We start from the raw sequence: 19,372 nt of genomic DNA on the forward strand, positions 1-19,372 counted from the left end.
ATTTGCACAAATGTTTTGTTATTTGCACAACTGTCAACCTCAGTGGAAAAGTCTGCCTGTTACTGTCTACATTGTATTAATTACAGTGTATTTGAATTTAATTGTTATGCAGGAAAGGGATATTTGTTTTATTTTATTCAAGAAGCATTTTTATTCTATATATGCAGGCAGTTTATTTTTATTTCATTTGTTTTATACATGTTGATATTGTGCAGACCTCTGTTAATAAAGGAACCTGTGTGACATTTGGCACGAGGCTTTGTATTAAAACTGACTGTTTTTTTAAGGGTTTGCCTCAGAAAAAAATGAAGCTAACAGAGATGCTAACAGAGATGCTAACAGAGATGCTATGCTATAATGCTTTGAGGGAAACCCCAATTATGGCACAGAAAAAATATCGAGATATATATCGAGTATCGCCATTTAGCTAGAAAATATCGAGATATGACTTTTGGTCCATATCGCCCAGCCCTAGTCACATGTACTGATGCTGCCGTTGAACCTGGTCGTACTTCACAGCATCTACACCAAACTAACCTCTGGCAAATTAGAACATTTGTTTACATGAAAAATCAACCTTTTGCACATTGCTTAGTCTGGGTGTTTACAGTTTTCTCCTACACTATCTCCTTATGGCACAGGCAAACAGACTTTTCCTACAGAAACTTCCCCCCAAGTCACCATGGCCCAGCACTTAAATTTCATAAGGGTAAATGGAGTCTACTAATCAACACACACGTTGACAGATAGACAGAAACTCAAACATAGGCAGGTTTGATTGATTGGTGGAGCGACATTCTTGACAGCAATGGGATCATTACCAACCTGGAGCAATGCAGCACACTGTGACATTAAAGTGGGACCCAAATATAATGTTGAGTACAGGAGGATGGGAAAGTACTGAGAGGGACAAAGAAAGGATGATTCAGTGATGCTGAAGAAAGAAAGATAACATGAAACAGAGAAACCACTGCCCTTTTATTAAACTTTACTCTGCTACAACATACAGTGGAATTGAGTTTAATTGGATGAAAGCCTCCAATTACGTGTCTTCATTTATCAACGTGTCGACATGCCCTTTGTGTAATTGAGTAGATGGTAAATGGTCTGCACTTATAAAGTGCTTAAAACCTCGTCAAAGATTGCACTTTTCTCTGAAGTGACACATGAATACAATCAAAGGAGAGTAAAAAAGTACACCACAAGTAAGTGCACTTGCGTGAGCATTCAAATGAGAGCAGCTAAATCAACATACAAGTGCAGATTAGGAGTTTGAGAGAGTGCAGTTCACTACAGACAGTGTTCTTGGAAGAGGAAGGTTTTCCATAAGCTTCTTAAATGTAGGAAGGGATGATGCTCTTGTGGCCTCTAGTAACTTGTTCCACCATTAAAGAATCACACGAGAGAACACAATATATATCTGTTTCTTTAATACAGGTTAGGGCTGGGCGATATGGACCAAAAGTCATATCTCGATATTTTCTAGCTAAATGGCGATACTCGATATATATCTCGATATTTTTTCTGTGCCTTAATTGGGGTTTCCCCAAAGCATTATAGCATAGCATCTCTGTTAGCTTCATTTTTTTCTGAGGCAAACCCTTAAAAAAACAGTCAGTTTTAATACAAAGCCTCGTGCCAAATGTCACAGAGGTTCCTTTATTAACAGAGGTCTGCACAATATCAACATGTATAAAACAAATGAAATAAAAATAAACTGCCTGCATATATAGAATAAAAATGCTTCTTGAATAAAATAAAACAAATATCCCTTTCCTGCATAACAATTAAATTAAAATACACTGTGCAATTAATACAATGTAGACAGTAACAGGCAGACTTTTCCACTGAGGTTGATAGTTGTGCAAATAACAAAACATTTGTGCAAATCTCAAATAAAACATTCAAGTCAATTTGTCACCAAATAAGCTATATCAAAATCATTAAAAAAAAAAAAAAAAAAAAAAAAATTAAATCGATATAAATGATATTGTCTCGTACCATATCGCGTTTGAAAATATATCGATATATATTAAAATCTCGATATATCGCCCAGCCCTACATGTGACTCAGAGAAGTTAAATGCAAGATTCCAAGCACAGCATTGCCAGTTTTTCAGTGTCCATCTTTCACACAAATGTACCTTGGATCACGCCGTGGCCTCCAAACTCCAGGGGGTGTCATTTCTTTATACATTGTCACAGTGTGCATATTTGACTAGTTGAGGTGTTTTGGCTGACTTCAGCACCTCTCCAGGGAGAGATAAAGAGCAGGCTGTCAGGAAGTGTCCCTGCTGACAACCTGGCTCCAGGCTGGCAGGACAGCGGGGATGAAGGCAGCTATTTCAGGGCCACGGTGAGGGCAGCTGGTAAACTGTCCACTTACATGGTGCAATTTTGTCCGAGTTCTACAAAACATTCCCATACGCTCCCATGTTTTCATATTATATATATAAATATCCTTAACGACACCCTGCACAATAGGTCTACAGTATGTAGTCAGTAGATCTGAAATGCACATCAATCCTAAGCGATTGATTTCATGTAAGCTGTTGTGACAAAAAAAGCAGCCACAGCTTGACATTGTAGCTTATTTCAGGACCCTGTAGTTATCCTCTGATTCATCACTTCCACTTTGGCAGTGGCTCTTTGGCCAATTACAGATTTCAAAACTATGAATTTGAGGCCAACTGCAGCTTTGTGGGTACTTCCAGTTCCCAAACAATTTAACTGTGGATCAATTTGACTTGTGCTTGTTGCAACATTGCACTCGTGCTCAACTTCAAGTACAACTGTTTCAGTTCAGGGGGAACCGTGGTGATGTTAGCACTAACCCCACCACATTTACGTACTATAGGTACAGAACAGGTATCACACAATATAAACTTCAATAACTTCAAAATAGTGTCCGACCGATCAGCCTTTTTTTTCAATTATTTCGATCACCGATTAGGGGGAAATCAAAAAGACCGATAGCCGATATCAGCCGATACGATTATTACCCTTTTTTACCTTTTTGGGAGAAAAACAAATTTCAATACAAGAATTCATTTAAATGAATGGTGAGCAATTTATTGCTTTAACTAGGAAGGACAGCAATATTCACTTTGCACGGCTCACACATCAAAAGTGCAAATTATGGAACATCAAACAAAACAAGCAGCATTTCAGTTATTAAAAATAACATTAAGTGAATTTTCTCTTTACATAAAATAAAAAAGCTGCCTATAAAAAATAACAAATTAAGAGGAATAACAGCCTCAATTTTAGAACAGTCAGGCACAATACTCCCAATTCCCAGACCCAAACCACAGCAAGTGCCTACTTGGAGGTAGTAACAGTAAGCTAACTAGTACACATGACAATCAACCAAACAGTACAGGTTGTGAAAATGGCTACACAGGTTGTTTTTTTAAGTGCAAATATTAAAAAAAAAAAAAAAAAAAATCGAAATTATTTATTTTCGATTTTTTTTTGGGGGGGGGCCGATACCGATTATTAATAAAATTATGAATATCGAATTCGATAATCGGCCACGGCCGATTATCGGTCGCCCACTACTTCAAAACCACTAATCCAACTTAAACTTAATGCTCTACGCATCGTGATGCCAGTTAGAAGAAGAAAAATGTTTGGGATGTTTTTTTGACATAAAATAGACGTAAACATTTTTTTTTTTCGTAAATGTTGCCCTCTGAAAACACTGTACAACAGTGTAAATTAATGAAAACAAATAAGCTTGATTTATAATTGTAAAAACCTGAATTTAACAATTCAGGTTATAGTCTAAACTGTCACCAGCAGCTTTGAGAGTTGACAATGCAACTCATTTGAAAGTTAAAAACAATTTAAAAGATATTTTCCCCCACAGTGAACTGTAACTGCACTTTCACCCTCACTGTCCCCCCTATTTCCACTGTCCTCTTCATCATACTCACTCTCTCCTTGCTGTCTCGCAAGCTGCTCGTTTTCTTCATCACTAAATCCTAATTCGTTCTCACTACCATCTACAGGGAGGGTGAGTTTGATTTTCTTCCATACGGAACTATAAAACTCATTCACTCTGTAAATTGAGTGTCAAATATAATCATATGCAATGCAGAATGGACTCACAGAGTGTAAACTCTAGAAGATCACTGCATACCATCAACATGGCGGGCCAGCAATAGAATGGTAATATTAATGGTACCGTGTCGCCATATGGCAACTTCCATTTGAACAGTTTTACATTATTAAATGATCAAATATGGTGTTATAAACCACAGAAGAGTGAACGTACCTCACTTATTTTTCCACATCAAAAAATGTCATAAAAATACTTTTTTAAATGATTTTTGAGGAGTCAAATGGCGAGGCTCCTCCCTGTAAAGAGGTCTGCAGAAAAGGGTCTCAAAATTCACCCCAGAAAATCATATGACAAATATACATCGGTGCAGACAGAAAGAAAGGCTTAAGTGTCATCACATAGGGAATGATTAATAACATGAATAACACATTGAAATTCTTGAAGAAAGATATGGACCAATAATTGATAATGAAAATTTGTTTTAAAAAAAGGTTTAATGTGTCAAAACAGTAATGTGCATAGGTGTTTTCTTTTGCCACAGTTTTGGCAATGGATAAAGATTTTTAAGTCCACTAACTTGATATTTTTTTTAGATTATTATGTTTATTTGCTAACATTCTTAACCCTAATGTCCTTTTTGCTATAATCTTCCTACATCTCTTTATCATGTGTTTATAATTGTATGTATATTGACCTTATTCCAACTTTATCATAACTAATTATTCCTTTTACAATGTAAATTGACTTTGAAAGTACACATGGCAAATGCAGCAAATGTAGGACACGTATTAGGGTGGATTCTTAAGCTGAATTAAGTTTCACTATAGCTATTATTCAGTTTTTCTGTTGTCATTTATTTTTTAGATGTTGTCTGACAATTCTGTGTACAATTCATATTCAGCACATTCAAGCGATTGGCCCTTCTAAATGTACTGTTCTAGTCCCCAAAAAGCTTTTTTTTCTTTAGAATTGTGTGTGTGTGTGTGTGTGTGTGTGTGTGTGTGTGTGTGTGTGTGTGTGTGTGTGTGTGTGTGTGTGTGTGTGTGTGTGTGTGTGTGTGTGTGTGTGTGTGCGTGCGTGTTAGGGATGGGCGGTACGGACTAAAAAATGTATCACGATAATTTCTGGCATTTATCCCGATAACGATAAAAATGACGATAAAAAAAATACCAATACAAAAAGTGTCATCAAAGGGAATCTTTCTTTCTTTCTTTCTTTCTTTCTTTCTTTCTTTCTTTCTTTCTTTCTTTCTTTCTTTCTTTCTTTCTTTCCTTTTTCTTTCTTTCAGGCTCATTTATTTATTTATTTATTTATTTCAGGCTCATTTCTTTCTTTCTTTCTTTCTTTCTTTCTTTCTTTCTTTCTTTCTTTCTTTCTTTCTTTCTTTCTTTCTTTCTTTCTTTCTTTCTTTCTTTCAGGCTCATTTCTTTCTTTCTTTCTTTCTTTCTTTCTTTCTTTCTTTCTTTCTTTCTTTCTTTCAGGCTCATTTCTTTCTTTCTGTCTTTTTTTCTCATTTCCTCAATTTATCGTTTTTATCGTGAGATACAAATTCTTACCGTGGGGAATTTTTATGACGGTTTATCGTGAACGGTAAAATATCGCCCATTCCTAGTGTGTGTGTGTGTGTGTGTGTTCTGTTCACTGCTGACCTGAAAAAGATGACGATATTCTCAACTAAACATGCCGTGACTGGCAGTTAGACACTGGGTGCACTGAGGGACAGTAAGGCTATTCAGACTGGCCGGCTAACACGACGGTATTGATCAAGCTTTCCCCACTGTGCTGTCCACATGTGAACTCGTAAATATGTGCGCGCCTGTGTTGGTGTGGGCTTGTTATTAACAGGACCTTGTCCAAAGTACTGTCAGAACTGACTGATTGATCGTAAGACCAGCTGCAGTGTTTTCACATACTACAACCCCCGGGGCCAAAACCCTGTGTGTGTGTTTCTTAGAGTGTAAGCCTGTATACGTGGTCTGTCAGGATACGAGCATTTGCTTTCCAGCAAATCCCATTCTTCCTCTAATCAGTTCCAAACCCCACGGCAGAGTTGTCACTCAAGAACCTTTGATGATATCCATAAGAGCCTTCAGCTATTTATTAGTGGGCTGCAGTTAAATTATTATCATATGCAGACAGATCAGAGCACGATACACAATCTTTTGGGCAGCTAAATTTTCATGCATCATTTGAAAGTGCAACCAAATTGCGCCGTTGTGAAGGATCACTGGAAAGATACGATCACACACTCAAAGCCCTCCAGACATCCTCTCCCCCAAAACGCTTTAATGACTGTCACTCGTACCCTTCAGACATCCTCTGCACAAATGTGTATTGCTTGTCTCGGAGCACACATGCACTGTGATCCCCCATCTTCAATCAAAGATGTGCAGGATGATAACCTTTGAGTAGGACACTCTCATATACACACGCATACGGAAATGAGTCAAACGGCATAACAAAGGGCAGCAGTATCAGCATTGCAACCTGCAGCATGTATTATTGTTTGGTCATCTGCTGGACTTTCCTCCTCCCCTGCTGAGCTACTCTCCATCTAATGGGGACTTGGGTAAGCTAATGGACAGAAAATCAAACTCTAATGCAGATCAGATGTTGTGAAGGCAGAGCCGCAAAGGGAGATAAGCACACAGTGAAAGACAGGGGGCTCTATCACATTCAGAATCACTTTCTGTCAGTCAATCCATCAGATGCTGGTTGATAAACATCTCCTGACAAGGCAGCAGCATCAGGCTAATATTGGGAGGGGTTTGACTCAGCATCTATAACAAATCAGCTGAAACAAATTGTTCTTTCCATTCTCATTCCCAAATGCCTCCTTAATTCCTTCATCCACAGTTTGAGACGTACATTGACTTTTGGCGGCCAAATGCTGCCTCTCCCTCCCACCTCCAAACTCCTGTTGCTCTGTTCTCCTTTCCCTTACCCCCCCACCTGCAGGCATTTATAAATGAGTGTGTTTACAGAGAAGAGGAGCAGGAGAGAAGAAGAGGTTGGGGCACCAGGGGAGAGGTGAGCAGGGCTGATTTTAATTAACGATCTCTTGGCCCTCTGTAGATTCTATCAAAGATTAAAACTCGTTAGGATTGATTCTGGCTTCCCGCCCTATTAAGCTGCGGTCCCGCTGTGGCCTGACAGAGTTTGAAAAGAGGGAGGTGGGATACGGGTCAGGGACGAAGTTAGAGGATAGACAATGAGAAAGCCGAGAAGTGACACACAGGCCATAGGAGACAGGAGTGGAAAGTGAGACACTGAGGATTCTATATCACGGACTGGATAAGGATCGAGAGGCAATTAGGCCAACTTTTTTTTAAATACAAATTGTTAATCCATTTTACCTTAAAAAGTGCATATTAGACTGTCAGCTCCCATATAATTACAGGGGGGAAAAAACTAAACAAAAAAAGGGAGAGAAAGAGAGCAGGTTTGGTAGGAACTGCCCACTAACAGGACACAACTGCAAAAGAAGACCATTTATGGCAACCAACAAATGAAACCTATTAGTTAAATTTGTTGAAATTTCATGAACTAGTAGACCATAGTATTCTGCAAATTATGTTTAAAGCTCCTAAAAAAACTTTACCAATCAACATTCAGAAAAGATTTGAAAACAGAAAAAGCAAGTATAACTTAAAAGGAACAGAGATTTTTATAAAACCAAGATGCAGGACAAAATTGATGGAACGTTGTGTTTCTGTGAAAGGAATCAATTTATGGAACAATCTGAACAAAGAAAACAAAGAATCCAAATCAAACATTACATTCAAAAGAACAATTAAAACATATGTTAAGGAAATATAACGAAAAATGTTGAGTTTGATTGACATACCCGTAGGCGGTGGTAATTTTATTTAATGTTATTATAATTTTATTTTAGTTGTTTTTATTCACTTAGTTTTTTTTTTTTTTTTTAATTATTATTAAATTATGTTATTTGTGAAAGGGGCAGATCAGATAAGATTCTTCTTCTTTCTGCTCCCTTTTCATTCATAAGTTAGGAACATTTGTATTTGTGCTTGTATTAAATTGTTTTGTTTTTTTGAATGAAAATAAAGAATAAATGAATGAAATGAAATGAACCTATGCAATATCGTCTGCATCAAGATGGCGGCGCGTGCAGATGCAGCGGCTAACAGCTTTCCCTATTTGTGCTTTTTTTAATGCTTTTTGTGTGTTGCACTTTCTTTTTCATACACTTCTGAACACTACAGCCGTCTGGACTTACTGGACATCGGTTTTATTTTTTTATTTACTCATTTATTTGCAATATTCTTCCATCCATTCAAGTGCATTATTATTCTCATTCACTCATTTTAAAAATGTATATATATTTATGTTTCCTGTTTCTCATTTTGTTGTTTACACAGTCTTTGTCTACATAGTCTTTGCATGTGTGCACTTTTACGGAGCTGCTGCCTAATCTCATTGTACCAGTATAATGATAATAAAGGCTTTCTATTCTATTTTATTCTATTCTATTCTATTCTATTCTATCTCATGTCGGGTTGTTCTTTTTCTCCATCTTCCCTATGATGCCATGTTCCCTTCTTCACATATTTTATCGTCCCAACCCTTATTTCCTTACCACAGTGATACAAACCAATGTGACAGCTAAACTTATTTGAACTACTTTAAGTATTCCTCCATGTAGGAGATCCAGTCATTTCAAATCAGCAATTCTAGGCACTTCCAAGAGGAAGCCAAGCCCATGAAGCCAGATGGGATTCTTGATGAGGCAAGTGTGTCACGCATGTCCCGCTGCACGAGACGACACATTAAATCAAGGCTTTTAGGCTGTGCCATGAGTCATTACAATAACTTCAGAAAAAAGTTCCATACCATTAAAATAAGCTTAACTCTGTCTGACTAACTCAGCTACGACGGCCATCTTGGAATAAACTTGGTCTTGCAAACGTACCTTAGAGTGGGAATGAGTCTGTCTCTGTTCCAAAGAGGGGATATTTGTAATCCATCCTTTAATACTGCTGACCTCTCTCACAGCTATTTGTCTTGATTTCAATTCTGTCCCGTTGCCACAACACAGAATGTCAATGATTTAAATACCGCTCATTAAGAGCTGTGTGTTTGTGAGAAACAAACTGTCTGAATTAATCAGAGTCTAAACATCTCTATCGCTGAATGCAACTCTAATTGTTCTAACAGTATAATAGAAAAATAAGATACAGAATTTGTTGCATGTTTACGGATGCACTGGGTAGACGGACATTTCTGAAGAGGTCACAGAACTGAGTTCTGCAAAGATGTGACAGAAAAGGTTTGCCAATACTCTTCTATGTCACATAATGATGAAATTCTGAGGTTCACTTATACACAATAATTAGGGATGCAATGATTGCTGGTGACCACACGTCTAAGTGGTGATTGCATTATTGATAGAATAATAATAAAAACATGGATTTTCTGCTGATAAACATATCAATGTTGGGGGCAATAATGTATTTAAGCCCAATTTTTAACCCTATTAGACCCAAATCCTAACAATCATCAGAGAATAGCCCAATTTGAAGCTTGAAGCAAGTGGTTATTTGTCCACATAATTGTTAGGTGTGTGGTGTCAATATTAGGGGTGTAACAATATATCGTGCCACAAAATTTTGTGATACAAAAACGTCACAATACGTGTCGTGGAGGTTAAAAAGTGTATCGCGATATTGGAATATTAATATTAATATATTGTGTTGACTAGTAACGCGCATCCGAAAAAAGAAAAAAGTAAAATCATGAGAGAAACTATTCAGTTTGTGGCAAAATATTTGTACTTGTATGAAACTGAAGATCATAATGCAAACCTGACATTTACTTTTAGTTCAGTTTGTGGAAAATGGTTGGCCTGGCTTTCTCTTTAAAACTTACACAGTTATAAAGCATTACAAACTGTAACAATAGGGCAAACGCACAGTATTGTTTTGTATTTTGTGTCTTTCAAATAAAAGACCATTTTTTTCCAGTCATGTGTTTCTCATTCAAGGTTGTTAAAAAAATACTGCTATAATATTGTATCGTTATCGTGACCTCAATATCGTGTATCGTACCGTATCGTGAGATTAGTGTATCGTTACACCCCTAGTCAATATAGTAGTTTACAGCTCCCAATCGAGTAGGAGGATTTAATTCACCTCTGACAAAATATGATCAGATACGAATGATCTAAATCACACAAAATAGGATAAATATTAATATCAAATTACTTATCCATTTCAAAAATACGTCTCTAGTTAAGGGCAGATATCTAACTGGAGAAAAAAAAATCCCTTTTGTGAGGACAAAAAGTTACATGAATGCTTATCAATATTGTCATAACATACCTGCTCACTGGGCTCTGTAAGGCAAGCAGCATCTAGTGTTGGGAATCTGTGGTATCATCTGGGTTTTCCACTCAGTGTTAACACTTATTCTTCAAATCATTTACGTATTTTTATTTATTTTAGGTCTTTTATCTCTGAATAAGCATAATGACCAAGGAAATTTGACCACTGAATCCCGATTCAGTTGCACAACAAGCTCACAGGGCGGGAATGGGAGTGTGAGAGGAAAATAAGGTTAATTATGTTGCTGCATTTGTAATGTAGACGACTTCAAGTGCGACAAACATCATCCGATGCAGTGGGAAACAAAGATTACCAATGGAAAGAATAAAGTAACTGTGAGGAAAATCATACAAATCCTGGCAATGGATGAGCAGTAATTTCTTTACAGTGGGACAGAAATTTCAGAAATTTGATATATCTCCTGGGTCAGAAAAAAACACAATACCAAGCAGGAGATGCTTCTCAGATGTTGTGTTTAATCTTGTTTAAAGCCACACACACAACCTGATTAAAAGATAAAAACAGCTGCAATGCAGCAGTGAGTGTTAACAGACATGTGGGCATCATGAGTCTGTTTTTATTTGCCAATAGGGCTGTTCGATTTTGCCCAAAAATAAATTCTCGATTTTTTTCTCTCAAAATCCGATTTTCGATTACGATTAGGATTATTTTGTGAATTGACAAAAGGCAAAGAAATGATTTCAAATATGCTGTTTTTTTATTGAAGATTTGCCCCATTGAGTTTTAAGTTCAAACTTTGCTCTTACTAAACCAAAAATGAATGAATAAAGTGCAAAACTCTGTAAAATAAGTTGAAAAAAAGTTTTAAAAAATATAATAAAATATTAAGTTTTATCTCTTTATCTGAAAAAAAAAAATCAGCAAATCAGCACTTGCAAACATACAGTAAGTTATATTTCCAATTAAATAAAACAAGACATTTTCTAATTAAACTGAACTGGGTCTTTGCATGCTAAATAATAATCAACCCATGAAGGAGGTAGAGGTGTGGAATGTCAGTCATTACATTTGCTATTCACATTTGCAAGTTTTTTGCAAGGAACACGAGCCGGTCTACCGCATCTGGCTTTAAAAAAAAATAAAAAAAAATAAAAATAAAAAAAAGTGAAAAAACGATTTTACGATTTTCACGTTTTAACATCGTTCTAATTACATAATCGCGATTACGATTTAAAATCGATTAATCGAACAGCCCTTTTTTTCTGAAAAAAAATATGTGAGGCAGAAACATCATGAATCTTTGGTTGCTAAGTGCCGATGTTTTGTTTTGGTTTTTTTTTAAGTCAAATGATCAATAAAAAAAAATGTTAGCAAGAGATTACAACTTCGAAAAAGATAGATAGAAAATAGAAGCCAGAATCGTGATATTACACTGGAGGTAACACCCTCGTCTTCTTTACCCAGTGGTGTAGACTTTGACATGACACAAAAAAGAAGGATGACAGATTGTCCGTCAGTCACATCTGATTTCACCTTTGGGTAATTTTCTGGATTTGGAAGGAGCAAGAAGGAAACACGGAAAGATTTAGATAATAGATGATATGACTCCTTTAGAGTGTGGCTGGTGAGGTGGAAGAAAAGATTACTGTGCTATGCGTCTATAATTACCTCTCATCTCTCAGCCGGTGCTCTTCAAGACAATGTAGAATATCAGGCTACAACACACTCTGACACATGCACACACACAGTGGGTTGTACTTCAATACAACGGAGCAGGCTGAGAAGGAGTTATTTCTAGAGGGTAACATTTCACTCAAATTGGGATGGGAGATCGCCCACGCTGCCTGCAACCAGCGCAGGTTAGCTTTGCTTCAAGCACACAAGCTCACGCTGGTCAAGCTCACTTTCACCAGAAGTTGTTTCGTGAAGTAAAAGCAATGACTAACCTGTAGCTATTCTCATACACCCACCCACACGCAAAAAAATATTCATTTTCACCAATAATTCACTCTCATCATGCTGCAGTCTTTTTTATGTTTAGAAAATCAGTCTCACGTGAATTCACACAGTTATGCCATTAGAGTGTTTTAAATGATTTACCGTCACACAAATATCTGTGATTCACTATTTAAAATGTCCTTTCTGTTCTTTTTTGACCCCTTTTATAATGTGAGCCAGATTATGGCGTAGGGCTATACTAGTTACCACTGGTAAGTGCAGCATTTCAAACGTAGTCACCCCTCACCTGTGCAGCAGAGACACCGTGCTGCTCTGAATCGGGACAAGAGAACAAATCAGTGAACCAAAGACATGAAAAATGATCTACCGATCGTTTTATAGTGGTTCATCTTCCATGGCAGAAATAAAATGCACATACACTTTCACATAAACCTACAAGGAGGTGCTGCAATTTATGTGTGCGTGTGTGTGTGTGTGTGAGAGAGAGAGAGACAGAGAGAGAGAGAGAGAGAGAGAGAGAGAGAGAGAGAGAGAGAGAGAGAGACAGAGACAGAGAGCATGCATGTATCTTTAATGTCATTTAAGATTTTGCATAATCAATAACATTGTCTGCCCAGTTGGTGAAGCAGTAGATGTTTTTATTGTTATTAATTTATGGTTTAGTAGCAAAATCAACTTTTACCCCAAAATGTTAGTTGCAAATCTGATAAATTGCATCCTTCAACTTAATGGGTTCCTCTTTTTAATTCTGCTTAGAGAAATGACCCAGTTTTGGTGTTGACGTGTATTCGTTTCCAAGTAAAGTTAAGCTATAAATATCAACAGATGAAAAGTGTTCAGCTGAATATTAGAAGTTTGCTGCATTGAGATAAACAGGTGGTGTTACCTGTTTTCCACTTTGGTGTTATTTAATCATTGCAAAAAAAAAATGACATTATATCTTCTAATTTGAAAAATGTTTCCATCTTTGAGGATTTTCCAAACACGAGGAGAATATAACCCTACTTCAACCCTACATCACTTTTCACGGGACTAAATGCATGACATGTATGTCCATTTGCCCTTTTCATTGTTTTATTTGTACAATTTTGTTTGTTTGTGCCCATAAGAGTGGAGCTGCAGAGTCAGCAGATTTATATTTCTTCATTGTGCCATTCAAGCTTCTCTTCATAACTCCCTTAAGCTTCCCTCAAGAAATTAGTTCTGAATCTTTTTTTTTAACTATTGGTATCATGCGGTTTTAACTGTGCATTTCTATTTTGCAGGAATTATGCTGAAAACAAGCAAGAAAGTGTAATAAGTAGTCTATCTCGCTGTCCCTGCTGCTCTCAATGCTTTGAGCTCATCTTGTCACTATTTTTAATGTTTTTATAGCTAATATTCTTATATATATATATATATATATATATATATATATATATATATATACATACATACATATATGTACACACATACATACATGTTCACGCGTACATACATATGTATGTATGTATGTATGTATGTACGTACGTACGTACGTACGTACGTACGTACGTACGTACGTACGTACGTATGTATGTATGTATATATATATATATATATATATATATATATGTATACATATATATATATATATATATATATATATATATATATGAGCTTAAGAGCAAAATCTTCTGAAATTTGCATTATGGTACTCGGCTTGAAAACTCATATCGGGTTTACAACATAAGAAGATGCAAATTAATTGAAAAATGTGAGTTGTATATAATGTTTTCAAGCTAGTTAAATGCAACTCTGAATTATTATTTTCTGTCTATAGATACTGAAAGGTTGTGCAAATCAGTAATGCATTACTTAGACTCTCAGTCATCCAGGTTGTGGTATTCCTCAAAGACTTGCATCAAGGACACTGACTTCCTTTTCTTGGTTCTTGGAGATGTGTCAATAACCCTCCTGGAGGCCCCATCATTACAAACTGTCTACTGGGGAGTTTGAGTTAATAAGCTTTGAAGACGTATGCAAATCAGTGACCCTCCCGTCACTCCTGTGTGTCACTAGAGGCTTTTGTGCGCTGAAAGTTGTTTACCTGGCTTTCTCAACGTTCACACCTTCCCCAAATATGTATTCAAGCACATTCTTCTTTTCCCTGTGCATCTATTCATTAATGTCTAACCCTAACTTACCAACAGTCAAGCTGAAAAGTGAAATATTCCTACTCTTATTAACTAGTCAACGTGCTTTTAAATGGGTTGGAAAGCTTTGATTCACTTCTCTGGTATTTAAAGGTCTTGTATTACGCTTTCAAAGGTTCAACGTTTTTTAAGAGGCACTTGCGTGATTAAATAGTAAATAAACATTTTGAAAAGCAGACATAACAGCAACTTTCACTTGCATGCATGATCTAACCGTCCAAGAGTTTCTGAGTCCTGATCAGCATAAAATAACTTTGTTATGGTTCTTGATCAATATGTATATAGGGATCAAAAGGGCTTGATATAGAACCTTTAAGTGGGGTTGAATGTATTAGTTGAACAGTACCTTGCAATACTTTCACAAACAGGGAAAATGCAGGCACGTTGCAAACCTAAATAAGAAAAATGTAATGTTTGTGAAACCTTGAACGTGTATTAACTACATTCTGGGAGCCCAAAAAAGAGCAGTCATTTTACATCTTTTTTCAATTTTTTGCAAGGTTTTGCCCTGTGGACCAATGTTTCAGTTTCCACTTATGAAGTGAGACTGTAGAAAATATTTCCATGATTACGTAAAATTACACTGTCAGCTAAAATATCCAGACGATCTTATCGCAGTCGTGACTTACTTACACACACACTACACACTGAGACACGTTGTTGTCTGCATCGTTAAAAATACCATCAACAAAATAAATAAATAAATAAATAAATATTGCCCCAGAACTTCAACGGCATCTCATCTTCATTACTCCAGGTCTTGGCTGAGGGAAGCCTTAATAACCATGCAAACTATCTAGGCTAAGCATGTTTGAGGGTTGACAGCATCTCACAAAGATGAATTAACCATGCAATTCACAGCTTTGAAAAAGTCATTAACGGTGCCAGAAGTAAATTGCTCTGACTTGAGTGGTGCACTCTCTCTCTCCTGCTGCTCAACTATTTAAAAAAAACAATATGACTTCTTGTGGACAGCGAAACACAAGCGGCAATCCCAGCAAGTAGTAAGGAAATGGAGAAATTAGTTGGGGGAAAGAGGGAATTATTTTGAAGAGTTCAGATTTACATCATAAGCTTTTAATCTCCTCAACTGCCTCATTTAGACTGACCAGTCATCTTTAAAACAGTCAACAAACTGCAGCTGATTAACCACATACACGCAAACATAGAGTTGCAACACCCTTACTTCAGGGGCGTCAATTGGGTATGAAGGTACGGCAGCCGCCACACCTTGGCTTCAAGGTAAAATGTAAATGTTTGTTTTTTAAATACATTTATGGAATTACTCTATTTGTATTGATTATTCTATTACTTAATACATATAGAATAACTACAAATGCAAATCAGAACAACATGATCGATTTCACTAGTTATTATACACTGCAAAAACTGAAAATCTTAACAAGAATATTTGTTTTATTTCTAGTTAAAATGTCTAATTTTTAGTCAAAAGAAATCTCATTACATTTAAGACAAGACTCAAAAACAACCATTTTCACCTGTTTCAAGTAGATTTTCACTTAAAATAAGTGGAAAAATCTGCCAATGGAACAAGATTGTTTTGCTTGTAATGACAAGATAAATCTTGTCCCACTGGCAGATTTTTCTACTTATTTCAAGTGAAAATTTACTTGAAACAGGTGAAAATTGTCAAATAACAAGTTATTTTTCTGGTGATGACTCTTGTTTTAAGTGTAATGAGATTTTTTTGACTAAAAATTTGACATTTTAACTAGAAATAAGACAAATATTCCTGGTAAGATTTTGAGTTTTTGCAGTGAGCGAGACTGCATTTGAAAAAGTTCCAATTTTCTTGACCACACAGATAAGCTCCATAGCAGATTCTGTGATGAGTATTTACTGGACGTGTTGATTGATACTCTAGTTAAGTTCTGTGACTCGTAACCTTGCCATACCTTAGCTTTGACTGAATTGACGCCACTGCCTTACTTCACAAGGACAAAATATCCACATAAAGCCAGCAGGCCCAGTCACTGGATGTCTGCTGCAGACGCACTAGCATCCTAATTGAAGATGCATTAAAATTCTGCCAAAGCCCTGCTCAGCTGCTAATGCGTGAACTCGAGCAAATGAGATTTTAGTGTCCACGTCGTGCCTGAGGCATGCAGCTGTCTAGACGGGCACAAGTTCCCCCTTTTTTGGAGGTCTGCGACGTGTTCAAGATTAAAAGTGAGGGTTTTTTATTCAAGCGGGGGAAACGGTCTTCGCATCACTAGAGGATGCTGCAAATCACAATGAGACCCGTAAAGGCTGCGATGGCGAGGAAACACCTGAGGAGAGCGCGGCTCCACGCACGCAGGAGCTCACACCGCTGACATTCGGAGGACTGGTTCATTTGGCTTTAAGATTAATGTGTGACACACTGGAGGTATCATTTCTCGCAGCCTAAGTTTACCCACAGCCAGTACTGGAGTTGAGGGGGGATGAGGGGGGACGGCATCCCCCCTGAAATAAAAACGGTCCAAATCATCCCCCCTATAAAACTGCCATCCCTCCTTTCCATCCCTTATGTCATTTCATCAATGAATGTGGTTTTACTGCTACTTCAACATTTAGAGTCATCACCAGAAAAATAACACCAGAAAAATAACTTATTTGACAATTTTCACCTGTTTCAAGTAAATTTTCACTTGAAATAAGTAGGAAAATCTGCCAGTGGGACAAGATTTATCTTCTCATTACAAGCAAAAAATCTTGTTCCACTGGCAGATTTTTCTACTTATTTCAAGTGAAAATCTACTTGAAACAGGTGATTTTTTTTTTTTCAAGTGATGAGTCTTGTTTTAAGTGTAATGAGATTTTTTTTTACTAAAATGAGACATTTTAACTAGAAATAAGACAAATATTCTTGTTAAGATTGTGAGTTTTTGCAGTGATCCATTTTACTTATCCTGTGAAGGACAGAGTCATATTGATAAGTTCAGAAAACTGTTTTTTATTGTTGTGTTTTGATGTATTTGATGTAAGCCCCGTGGATATTTAAAGCTTACAGAAGGCTGCTTTTAACTGCTGCTATGTCATTCCTGCAGTATTTCTGCAGGTGTTTTGGTCACTGCTATTATTTGTAATATATTATATTATTTGTAATCAGCACAAATTATCTGTCCCCATATGATAAAATCCACCATCCCCCCCTGATTTTATTTTACAACTCGAGTACTGCCCACAGCGAGCAGTAGTTCTAAAAGCCTCATTGGATCAAGTTGTTGCATTGGAGCCACGGCGCAGGCACAAACTAAAGTCTGAATTATGGTTCCGCGTTAAAACGACGCAGTACCTACGGCGTAAGGTACGCGGCGACGCGCACCGTACCGTGCGCTCTGCGTCGGTGTAACGCGGAACCATAAATCAGCCTTTACGCACGAATACGGTCCATCTGACAATAACTCCTCAGATGTCTGCTGCTCCTGCAGGGATGGCCAGTCCCTTTTCTTTTCCTTTTCACACTGCAGAACTGGCCCACACTTGGGCAGATGAAGGTGATGTGAGAGATTTCAGACTGGAGTGATAACACGCGAAAGCTCAGGAATGTGGTCGGGAGTGCACAGTTTGGTCAGAAAAAGCCTTTTCTACCTGGCGAGCTGGACAAAAACAAAAGAAACCCAGCGATTAAAGGTGGTCTCCCATGGCTGAGCCCGGCCAGCAACAATCTGTCCAGACAAAAGCAACACCCGCCGGGATTGTGCGCCACGTTACCATAAATAAGATGTCATGCAACACGGAGGAAAAGATTCAATATAGTCATCTAATGTAGTCAAATTAAATTATTTCCGTTTATATGCTCTTGTTTGACCTTCTTTCATAAATAATTAACTACTTTAACGTGTAAAACAAAAATAACAGTAGAAAAAAACAACCATAAAATAATGTTTCCACGCAAAATTAACATTAAGTGATGTACAGCAAATTATCTGTCAAAACTCAAGAAAGTATTCGTGTATTTTGTTCTTTTTTATTTTAATTAACCATCATTTTATTGATGAATCAATGATTGTTGTACAGGTTGTAACATTCCTAAAAATGTGCCGAAGTTTAGACAGGACCGGGTCTTTTCCAGATTATCACGTGTAGACTATATTGAATCTTTATTTTATTTTATTTTCTTCGTGCAGGCATTCACACAACATCCACCGTATTTCCTGACAGCGCTCCACTCACCCGTCAGCTGGTCGTAGGATCCGTCCAGCTCTCTGGAGTCCGACAGGCTCTGGTCGCGGTTTTTCGTCTTCATATTCCCAGTGTGCGCCGGAATGTGCAACTGTGGTGATATGTTGAGATGTTAGCGACTCTGGCAAAGACAGTTGTTGTTTCAGATCTAATTTCTCCTTAACGGAGGAAGGGTGCAAGTACCGTTAATAAGTCATATTGGATGTTGCCAAAAACAGCATGTCTTTATTTCCCGCGGCTGCCTCTTTGTTCACTCTCTGCATCCAGAAGCGGAGTGAAACCAGCGCGCAGGAGCCGTGCGCCTCAAGCCGGATTTATGGTTCGGCGTTAAATCGACGCAGAGCCTACGCCGTAGCCTACCGTACGGTGTGCGTCGCCGCGTACCCTACGCCGTTGGTGTAACGCGGAACCATAAATCAGCCTTCACACGGGCTGGCACGCCTGTATACCCAAGTGTGCACACAGAGAGGGAAGGCGAGAAGAGGATGGATATTTTTTTTTTAACCTTTCCTTTTGACACTTAAAAACATGTTCAAGTGTATAAAATATGAATGAGGCATGTGGAAGTCCTTATGTGCTTTGATATACAGGTTGCACATATGGTTGCAGTCACGCAGATCTGTCTCACTCAGTGTCTTGGTCCTCTGCCTGCTTCTCTGCCATTAATATCACCATCAC

General features: G+C 37.4%; 1 protein-coding gene across 2 annotated transcripts in view; it reads right to left on the bottom strand.

The window, feature by feature from the left end:
* LOC133464038 (Kv channel-interacting protein 2-like) overlaps positions 1-18,969 on the bottom strand; it is a 180,872-nt gene extending 161,903 nt beyond the window's left edge. For both annotated transcript variants that reach the window (XM_061745979.1, XM_061745976.1), the window contains exons 1-2: positions 18,878-18,969; positions 18,686-18,785 (exon numbers count right to left, since the gene is read on the bottom strand). In XM_061745979.1, the coding sequence (XP_061601963.1) occupies positions 18,686-18,758 (73 nt within the window). In that variant the 5' untranslated portion in view covers positions 18,759-18,785; positions 18,878-18,969. The remainder of the gene's footprint in view (positions 1-18,685; positions 18,786-18,877) is intronic.
* Positions 18,970-19,372: the final 403 nt, after the last annotated feature.

Source organism: Cololabis saira, chromosome 17 (assembly GCF_033807715.1).
Source record: "Cololabis saira isolate AMF1-May2022 chromosome 17, fColSai1.1, whole genome shotgun sequence".
NCBI classification, from domain to species: Eukaryota; Metazoa; Chordata; class Actinopteri; order Beloniformes; family Belonidae; genus Cololabis; species Cololabis saira.